The following is a 10296-nucleotide window of genomic DNA, read 5'->3' as shown; positions in this document are numbered from 1 at the left end:
TCTTTGGCACCTCTAATTTAATTCAAACCAAATTTCTAATTTGCCATTTCAAAAATGGCTATGATAATCTTAATGGAGCCATCAAAACCCAACCTAATTGTACTAAGTACTGCACTTAGGTAAACGGTTAAGGTACTTTTACTTTACTTGAGTATCTTGATTTTTCTTATTCTACTTTTGTATTCAACTATTTATTCAATACCTTTTTTACAAAATATAATCAACAAATAAATGATGATTGATTAAATCACCTTTTACAAACTGCAACAATGAAATCAATAATTATAATACTTATAATTGCTATCCATTAATATAATACACATTGTTCTAGCTATATGTAACTTCAATGGGTCATTTTGCATGACATCACTTTTGCTGTTTAATGTATATATTAGTTATCAGTAATACAAATCAGATAAAACAGGTTTGACATTAAATAATAATCTACCAACAATTTGAAAAAAAATGTTTTCTTTAATGCCTCACTTTCTCGTGTGTGTGTGTGTGTGTGTGTGTGTGTGTGTGTGTGTGTGTGTGTGTGTGTGTGTGTGTGTGTGTGTACACACACACACACACACACACACACACACACACACACACACACACATGGGGGCGTGGTGTTTTGTCCTCTACCTGTCAGTTTCCCTCGCCTGCATTTCATTCACAGTTTGGGACAGAGGGACACAACCACAGCAGGCATGAGTGGACGAGTTGGAGACTTGAGCCCGAAGCAGGCTGAGATATTATCTGAGGTAAACATATTTATATTCAAGGACTTCTATGCTTTCACTAATGCATTGATACTGAACAAGTGTTTCGTGCTTTGTGTCTCTATGGTTGCTTTTGTTGTGGTTTCACAGGATTCTATGGTAACTACAACTCTCCACAGTCTGTTTATTATTACAGACGTTGTTTTTATTTCTAGTGACTTTCTTACCTCTGTGGTACATACACTGTACTTAAACACACTTTTGAGGTGCTTGTACTTTACTTTAGTATTGAGATTTTATTCCAAGGTGTACTTTACCACATTTAGGGAATGCTGCAGTTTTTATTCAGCTTTTTTTCCTCAAGATTAAAACTTTGCACAAAAAAGCCATAATAAGATTATGAATAACTGCGTTATTAAATGAAAGAAGGGAAAGAAAAGAGAAAAGTTGCAGAAGAAAAAGTTAAAAAGGCTTTTCACATGTGTGTTTCTATATCTTTTATGACTGGTTAATATTCAGATGAACATCTTCATATGAAAAATGGGATATTATGAAATTGTATTCATATTAATAAATCTAACTTTGACACTGTAGTGAAAACTATCTCCAAATCTAAAGTGTAATTGCCTTTCAATGTGTAAGTAGTGATAATCCAATAACATACATCATTGTGTTACCTTTTGGCAGACTAGCTGTTTTCACCTGTCTTCTGCTAAGCTAAGCAAAGTGATAGTAGTTTCATATTTACATACAAACATGAGAGTTGTTTTAATCTTGTTTCTTGAACAATTGTATTTCCCAAAATGTCTCACTATTTCTTAATGAATATATATATATATATATATATATATATATTGTGATAATGTTCTGTTTCTTGTGGTTTCCTGTGTGTAGTTTCGGGGCAGGATCCAGGACGTCCTCCCCAGCCTCCCCGCGCAGCACGACCACTACCTGCTCCGCTTCCTCCGAGGTGAGACACCTGCAACGGCAGCATTTAGCAATCGCCTTTTCTCTGTGGTACCATGCTGGCAAAACAACCTTCACACAACCAGCCACCAAGTACAAGGTGACTCCTTGAATCCGTATGAGAAACGTGAAACGTGAAGATCCACAGATTAGAAAATGTAGAGAACTGCCAAAAAGACAAAGAAAAAAAGCAGAGATTAAAGTGTTACCAGAACATCGAACCAGAGGTATTACTGTTATTTACAGTACAGGCAACTTAGTTTAGCATCCTTTTAAGGGCGACATAAACACATTCAGGATTTGAGTAGGCTACAGCACTTGTATTGTATTCAGATATCCGTAACAGGACATATCAACACATTTGTATTACTTTTAATACTTTAACACCTGTTTGGCATGCAGGACAACTGGCATACTTAAATATATATAATTGTTCAACAGTATTTAATTTAAAAGGTAGAAAACATTTAATGTAGCCATGCAGTAATGAGGGGTTCTTGTTTTAAAGAAAGCAACATAGAAGAGGTTGCTGAGTTGAAGAGGATCGAATCAGTTCTCTGACAGCCACTAAAGCCTGCAGCCCGATTCCCCTCACAGTCCTGCTCTGAATCCGGCCCTGCAGACATGTGGACACATGGGGACTGTTGTTTGGGATGAACCAGAGTGAGGGTAGTTTCTGGCATTAACTACCACAGGCAGCTGAACCATTTAGAATGAAGGGCAGCCAATACAACACCAGAGGAAGGTTCTCTCAGTCAGTGATCAGGGTTATCTGAATATGTTATCTGAATATATCTAGGATTAAAAGACTAATGTCACAGCAGGATTTGGTTCTCTAAAACCAGTCCTATCTGTTCACAGTGGGGTTATAAAGTAGCCTCTTCAGTGGAGTTAGAAAAGAGGAGTTAGACAAGTTTCAACTATCCTGTTTCCAAGTGGTATTATAGTTAGCCGCTGCTTTGCAAAGACAAGAGCGTTTTCCATTTTACTTGGAGCGTACTTTGAGTGAAAAATATCCAGACCAACAGGGACCAAGCAAGAAATACATATTTAAGTAAAGTATCTCGTACTTAATATCTTATCAATCTAAACACTGATGGTGTCAATTTTGTATAACCATCACGTTGTACGGTTTACTTCGTCACGATAAGTTAAAGCATAACAAATATCTTTCGTTGGTTTACATCTAACAGTGACCACAATTCAACCCTCCCAGGTTCGATACCGGCCCTCAGAGCTCAACACACAGAAAGTTGAGAAAACGTCATTAATCAGAGTTAATAAAAGTCAGCGATCCGTCAGCTGTGTTGGGAAAGGAACTACATTGTGTGTTTCTCAGTGGAACCATAAGTGTGTCCAAGCCATGTGCAGCACTTCTTAAGGTTCCCCTCAAAACAGTTTCCGTTGCTGTCTTTCAAAAGTTACAAAATGTTCAACCTTCATTTGTTTAACCATTAATTTATTTCCTAAAACTCCGCCCTCCCCCCTGACCCTGTGGCCCTGAAACATACTGTGTAGGATTGACTGAGCAAAGAGCCATTGAAGTACCTCCGCTCGACCGTCTTATCTTACAGTAAATGTTTGAACTAAATTCGACCTTAGTTGAACTGCTAAGGTCTGCTGGATGAACTTTCTCTTCCTTAAAAATAAGCCTTACTTCCTTAATACAACTTAAAGAGGTTCCTATGACGTACTTTTTACAAATTAAGTCCTCGGTCTTCTCAGCAGGAATTCTTGTCATGTCTGATGTTATCTCGACGGACATTGAGCTGGTAGTTTGTGGGACAGGACATGCAGGACTCTGTGCGCTCAACAGAGTACAGAGAGCTTCAGATCACTGGAGGGACTCTGATCAATATTTGCATTGGCTGGTAACCTTGGACTTTCTCTTCACTTGCATTAAAAAAACAGGCAATGTATACTGAACTGTGTCATGCTTTCTATTGTGTGATTGTCAGACATTGTTGGTGTTGAAATGTTGCAGGACTTCCAGTAGGAATGAGTAATGATTAGAACACAGGTATGCCATGGTTCACATTGTGTATGAAGTATTTCTTTACTCCTTTATGATCCAGATGCGTTCATTTACAATTCGAAACAGCGTGCTGGTGGAATATTCCAGTACCAATGAACTTCATTTTTGTCCTGAGGTATACGTATGTACTTCCACTGCGGCATCATATCTCCGCTTTACTAATGAAGATGGTTTTATTTTGTTTTGCAGCTCGTAGCTTCAATGTTCAGAAATCTGAAGCCATGATCAGAAAGGTGAGCTCTAACTTTAAACACGGATCAGTCGTGTGTTTTGCCTTGTAAGGATGCAGCATGTGGTTAGCGAGCATGTTTGAAACCTGTCCTCTCTGTCTGCAGCATGTGGAGTTCAGGAGGAAGATGAACGTAGACACCATCATCTCTGACTGGAAACCTCCAGAGGTATGCAGGGCTTGTTAACATACACTTACAGTAGATATCTTTACATTGTAGCTCAATATGCAATCTAGCTGATCCAAGAGGGTTTTTAAAAGGTTATCTAGATTAGGAAGTAGAAGAATATTCCTCCTTTAGTTTAACACAAACATTAAAAATCAACAAATCTGGAATGACATGTTTTCTTAGACAGGAATAAACTAATAACCAAAGCTCTGAGTCAAATAAAGTAAAAAGATGTCTTTCTAAGACAGATTAAAAGTATGGAGTTGCATTAAGTACTTAAATACAATAAAATGCCACCGCTGTCAATACAAATGAAAATAAATATAGACTGTGTGTTTTCCTGTTTGAATCAGGTGATTGAGAAGTATGTGTCTGGAGGCATGTGTGGGTACGACAGGGAGGGGAGTCCCATCTGGTACGATGTGATTGGTCCTATGGATCCTAAAGGTCTCCTGATGTCGGCCACCAAGCAGGACTTCCTGAAGACCAAGATCAGACACACGGAGATCCTGAGGAGGGAGTGCAGGAGGCAGTCTGAGAAGGTGAGGGGACACTCTCCTCTCCTGTTTCCTCTCGTCTCATCTCCTTTCCTTTCCTACTTTCTGTCTTACAATTGTTACCTCTCCTCTCCGACCCTCTCTATGTGTCCTCTTTGCATCCTCTCCTCTCTTGTTTCCTTTCCTCTGCTCTCTTTCCTTGTTTCGTCTTGCCTCCACTTGTCTTGTTGCCTCTCCTATCATTTTTTCTTAGCCAGGTTTCCTCTCCTCAATTCCTTCTGTAGTTTCCTTTTGTCTTTCCTCTCTTGTTTCCTCTTCTCTGCTACTCTCCTCCTCTCTTCCTCTGTCTTCTCTTGTTTCCTCTCTTCTCCTTGTTCTCCTCCTTGTTTCCCCTCCTCTCTCCTAACCCTCCTCCCTCTCTGTCTCAGTTGGGGCGGCACATTGAATCTATCTCTCTGATCTACGACTGTGAAGGACTCGGACTGAAACACATCTGGAAACCTGCTGTCGAGACTTATGGAGAGGTTTGACCACACTGTAACACAACATGTCGTCACATTGAATTGATGTATTTCATTATAATGATCAACATTCTCGCTTGCAGGTCCTCACCATGTTTGAAGAGAATTACCCAGAGGGCCTGAAAAGGGTTTTTCTAATCAAAGGTGCTTCGGCAGATCTGAAGACTTTACATTTCCCAGACTTCTAGTTAGTGTTCATGATTGTCAGTTTGTGTCTTTGTCTGCAGCTCCCAAAATGTTTCCCGTGGCCTACAATCTGATCAAACACTTTATGTGTGAGGAAACGCGCCGCAAGATCTACATTTTAGGAAGTAAGACCACTTTTATTCAATCTGAAAGTGTACAGATAGGCTAAGCGGCTAACATCAGCATGCTAACAGTTAGCAGCTGAAGGGAATGTCATTAGCTTTGCAGGCATTGGGTCATAAACTAAACTTTGAAATGTTTGACCTGATGATGGCACAGGATTGAAAGTTAAAGATGCCCAGCTGAGTTTTTTAGTACACAAACAATAGTTTACATGTAAACTACATACATGGAGTCCCATATCCTTGAACCTTAACACATGTGTTGTATGCATTTTCCTTCCTCATAAACCTTTGCCAATGCAAAGCCACACTTTTAAGTATTCTAAATCAAGCATTGTTTAAATCTGTGTTCAGCAGTGGTGAAGGTGGTATGCAGATTATTTGCTGCATTAAAAGTACTAATTAAACTAAGTACTAACTAACCAAATGTCTCTGAGTAAAGGTAACTGGCAGGAAGAGTTACGTAAACATGTCGACCCAGACCAGCTTCCTGTGGCGTACGGTGGAAACATGACGGACCCTGATGGAGACCCTCGCTGCAGAACCATGGTGAAAGCAAACTCAAAACGTCGATGGACCAGTAAGGGAGTCTCTTAAATGATTGTAATTTAAATTGTGGATGTTGTTTTGCAGATAAATTATGGTGGCACAGTTCCCAGGTCGTACTATGTGCTGGACTCGGTGAATGTTCAGTATGACAGCAGTGTGACCGTCAGCCGAGGCTCCGCCTTCCAGCTGGAGTACGATGTGACAGCCGCCAGCAGCCTGCTGAGGTACCAGACAACCAGCAGCTGTTAGAAGACACATTTAAGCTTTATTTATTGATCTTTAACAGCTCAAAAAATTGTCAACTAACTTTAGGGGAAATTATTAGAAACCTGATTTTTAAACACATAGATTTGTGTTGACATATTATTTCATTCAACACTACCCTCCTCGAAATAATTTAGTATTTGGACTTAAACAAATAAATAAAACTATTAATAAACTCATTAAAATTCATCATTATGAATCCTAATTCTTCTCGGTTTAATTTCCAAGAGCATTCTCTAGGATTTAACAGTTCTTTGTCTAAGAAACCGTTTTTTAAATATATTTCATTAATAATTTGGATAATTAATAAGTTGGCTCTTACCAAGTAACACCTGGATCAATATAAAAGAAATGTCAACAACAATTTAATGTGCAAACAAAAGCATATGCATAATACAAATTACTATTAAACTATTAATGAACACAGTTACAAATATGTTTCTGTTTGGTGCTTTGCATAATGTAGATCCTTTTTGATCTTTGATTACGTTTTCATACATACATTACACACTCTGTCTGGCCCCTGCTTTTCTTCCAGGTGGCAGTTCACCAGTGACGGAGCAGACATCGGGTTTGGAGTGTACAGACGGACTAAAGAGGGCGGGGGTCAGAAGGTGTCTGAGATGCTGCAGGTTCTGCCCAGCGAGCGCTACAACGCTCACCTGGTGCCTGAAGACAGCTGCCTCACCTGCCCCGAGGCCGGAGTCTGTGAGTCTCTGATATATTTGAATATCATTACAAATGCTTTCCATTAAAATCCTGAACGAGCTGTTTTACATTTAGGGAAATGTGCTTGAACAGTGAATATAGGAAGCAACAGCCAGAAGGCACTTGGCATAAGACTAACTCCATGGGGAAACAGTAAACCGGCCTCTGTCAAATTGAATACACCCCACCTAATTAGCAAGTTATGTCTCATTTGATGAACCTGCACAAAAGTGTAAAAACTAGGGGTTTATGGCTGATATACCAGACTTTTCTTGGCTGGACACAGTGACTTCCACGAGTAAGGCACTGTGTGGTGGTGACGTAATGATATACAGAAGAAATATTGCACTTAACTTCCATAAAACAACAATGTCGTTTTTTTTCTCTATAATAAACAAACAACATATTCCATGTTAACTAGTCTGATTATTACTTTACAGACATGCATAGATAATAACCTGAATAATGGTCGCTGTTGTAACTTAGTGTTCTGTCCTTTTGTTTGTGCAGACGTGCTGTGCTTTGATAACAGCTACAGCATCCTGCAGTCCAAGAAGGTGAGCTACAAAGTGGAGGTGCTTCCTCCTGCGGACGGATGCAGCGTTCTTGCAGCAGGCGAGGCAGGAGGCTGCGGTGATCGAGAGCTCAGATCCTCGTGTGGCAGAGTTCACTGAGTGTTCATCCACAGCCAAATCAATGCTTTAGCATCAGGGCAGCATTAGGCCTCTTCAGGGCCCTAGGGCAACACATTAGCCATGGCCACTGATTACATGTATCCCTCTGTGCACTGTGTATGTTTGAGGTCACAGTCGGTAATTAGCCTGTGAAAACAGTTAGAGAATAGCTGGTAAAGATAGAGGAGCATTTATCCGCTGAGCAGACACATATTTACCTCAGAAGTTGGAAGATTATTGTAACAGTATTGATTATGGCTGCTTCAAGTACAAGTCATTTCCAAATGTGTCTTTACGGACAAGAAACTGGCTCAAGAAATCTACCAAGGGAAAGTGAGCTTCTTCTCATACCATCTTTTCCATTTACGGACACCAGTTTCTGTGACGTTTAAGAAATCAGTTTACTGGCTGCTACCCCGTTGATGTAAACACGAATGCACTCTAACACTGTAGAGTTCAGGTCTACATTACTGCAGCAAAAGGATAAGTTAAACCACTGGAGGTCCTCAAAGCAGGATGTTCTGCTGGTGTTAAGTTACTCTTTAAGCACACTTTGTTTTTATCATTTCTGCAATGTAAACAATAAAGTACAAGAATGTAGAATTTCAAAGTAGATTTGACCTCAGAACAGAAGAGCCAGACGTTTAGGTTGCTGTCATACAGTATATCCATTAAGGTGTGGCTTTACTGTTCATTTAGATATGGTTACACACATTTCTTTACTTTTAACATACACAACTAAAATATACCATGATCTTCCAATTAGAAAAGATATCACTCACAACAAAGTTTTAAACTTTACCGACAACATGTTTCACAGTTGTAGAAGTTTTATGTACAGGACAGACTGTCCTTTGTTTAATTTGTTTTTTTAGAAGAACATGTCTCGCCAGAATTTGATACAGAATCCCTAACATTATAAACTCATAATTTAAAGGTCCCCTATTATACTATTTTTCAACAATATATTGTAGGTCTCAGATATAAAACATGTTTCTGAAGTGTTGGCTTGTAATCCCAAACAGATCATGCATTGTAGCATCCCATAATCCCCTCTGTTTCAGCCCTGTTTCAAAAGTGCTGATTCTGTGTAGCTTTAAATGCAAATTAGCTGCCATTCCCAATGCCACTTGTTTTTTTTAACCATGTTTGGCTGAAACACAATGGTGCTCGAGGAGGAGATTGGTTGGCGTGGTTACGTTAGTTGGTTCTTTACTAATGGTTTCACATCCCAGAAAAACGTTGTGACATCAACCGTATCCTTGTGTACGAAGAAGCCACACGTCACACACAGACTAAGAAGACCAAAGGAGATCAAGTTACTGAATGACATCATTCATCAAATTCTGTTTCAGATGATTATGTTTAAATAATTGTGCGTTATGCTGCTCATATTGTTTGCCTTAATCATGAGTCAATATCTGTTTAAATAAATGATGTTGATAATGATCTTGCTAAATCTCAGTCTACCCTTATAATCAACATCAAGTCATTAGTATGATATCATTTGTAAATGCATGTGAACGATATAATGAAGTCTATAACACCATTTCTACAACCTGATAATAAATACATATTACACACAAAGCAATATATAGTTTGTCAATTATGACGGCAGATGTTTTGAAAATACAATATTCACTAATCAATCCGGATAAGTCCTATGTTATCAAGTGTTTAGCATGTTACACCAGAATCATTTGAACTGGCCTGACCACCAGGTGGCAGTAAGACGTGTTACTGCTTTAGGCACTTTTTGTCACTAAATATTGGACCCTTATAACAAAGATGGGTAAGACATATTCCAATAATAAGAACAATTAGTTCAATTCAGGGATTATTTGGCCAAATAGTTAATGTCTTGCCTATAGGAGGAACTCAAATAAAGTGCTAAGGAGTTATTAGTAAGGGGGAGAAAAACCCCACATACAAATAATAATAATAATAATAATAATAATAATAACAAGGAATACAAATAATAATTTGTGCCTTATATTTATAAAAATAAAATGTAGATTACAATATCTATCAGCTATTACAACACACTAGATTATTATTATAAATTTTATTTTTACTATTATTATATACAGACAGACAAAATCCCAGCTGCAGAGAGTTCATCACCGCACCCAGCAGACTGGGCTCTGTGCCAGAGGGATGCAGGATGGTGCAGGATGAGGATGAGAATGAGGGGAGGGGGTGCACAGATGCCATGTGCCTTACATAACATCAGCTGGCTCCGGATACAATTGGAGGACGTGAAACCGCTGGCGGCGGCAGCAGCAGCAGCAGCAGCAGCAGCAGCAGCATCATCCATCCGCTGTGTGCCGCATTGCCCCGAGACAAAAACAAGGCCGTGCAGAGGTGGGGGGTGGTGGTGAGTTGAGGATGACCATAGATTGTTAAAATAAAGAGGGGGACGTAGGGTGAATGCATCACTCACTCATGACAGAGTATCAAAATAAAGGAGTTGTGTGTGTGTGTGTGTGTGTGTGTGTGTGTGTGTGTGTGTGTGTGTGTGTGTGTGTGTGTGTGTGTGTGTGTGTGTGTGTGTGTGTGTGTGTGTGTGTGTGTGTGTGTGTGTGTGTGTGTGTGTGTGTGTGTGTGTGTGTGTGTGTGTGTGTGTGTGTGTGTGTGTGTGTGTGTGTGTGTGTGTGTGTGTGTGT

At 39.4% G+C, this 10296-nt stretch overlaps 1 protein-coding gene across 2 annotated transcripts; it reads left to right on the top strand.

Moving 5' to 3' along the window:
- The first annotated feature begins 680 nt into the window (after positions 1–680).
- Positions 681–9172, top strand: sec14l7 (SEC14-like lipid binding 7). 2 transcript variants are annotated; one of them, XM_034095653.1, is made up of 12 exons: positions 681–752; positions 1605–1680; positions 3901–3944; positions 4047–4109; positions 4463–4651; positions 5035–5130; positions 5211–5271; positions 5355–5438; positions 5878–5984; positions 6069–6208; positions 6787–6956; positions 7467–9172. In XM_034095653.1, exons 1-12 carry the CDS (start codon positions 699–701, stop codon positions 7628–7630), a joined length of 1248 nt encoding a protein of 415 aa, XP_033951544.1. In that variant the 5' UTR covers positions 681–698; the 3' UTR covers positions 7631–9172. The 2 variants fall into 2 exon arrangements, with proteins under 2 accessions (XP_033951544.1, XP_033951545.1); XM_034095654.1 differs by lacking the exons at positions 681–752; positions 1605–1680 and adding an exon at positions 3431–3547.
- The last annotated feature ends 1124 nt before the right edge of the window (positions 9173–10296 follow it).

The sequence above is a fragment of the Pseudochaenichthys georgianus genome, chromosome 12 (assembly GCF_902827115.2).
Source record: "Pseudochaenichthys georgianus chromosome 12, fPseGeo1.2, whole genome shotgun sequence".
In the NCBI taxonomy this organism is placed as follows: Eukaryota; Metazoa; Chordata; class Actinopteri; order Perciformes; family Channichthyidae; genus Pseudochaenichthys; species Pseudochaenichthys georgianus.
The sequence above is the reverse complement of the archived record's forward strand: the minus strand, read 5'-3'. Positions and strand labels throughout refer to the sequence as shown.

Excerpts from the sequence above, each read along its gene's own strand:
- sec14l7 (XM_034095653.1), top strand. The coding sequence starts at position 699 with ATGAGTGGACGAGTTGGAGACTTGAGCCCGAAGCAGGCTGAGATATTA. Across the intron at positions 5,439-5,877 it reads CAAGATCTACATTTTAGGAA|GTAACTGGCAGGAAGAGTTA; the intron begins GTAAGACCACTT and ends CTCTGAGTAAAG. Across the intron at positions 6,209-6,786 it reads GCCGCCAGCAGCCTGCTGAG|GTGGCAGTTCACCAGTGACG; the intron begins GTACCAGACAAC and ends CTTTTCTTCCAG.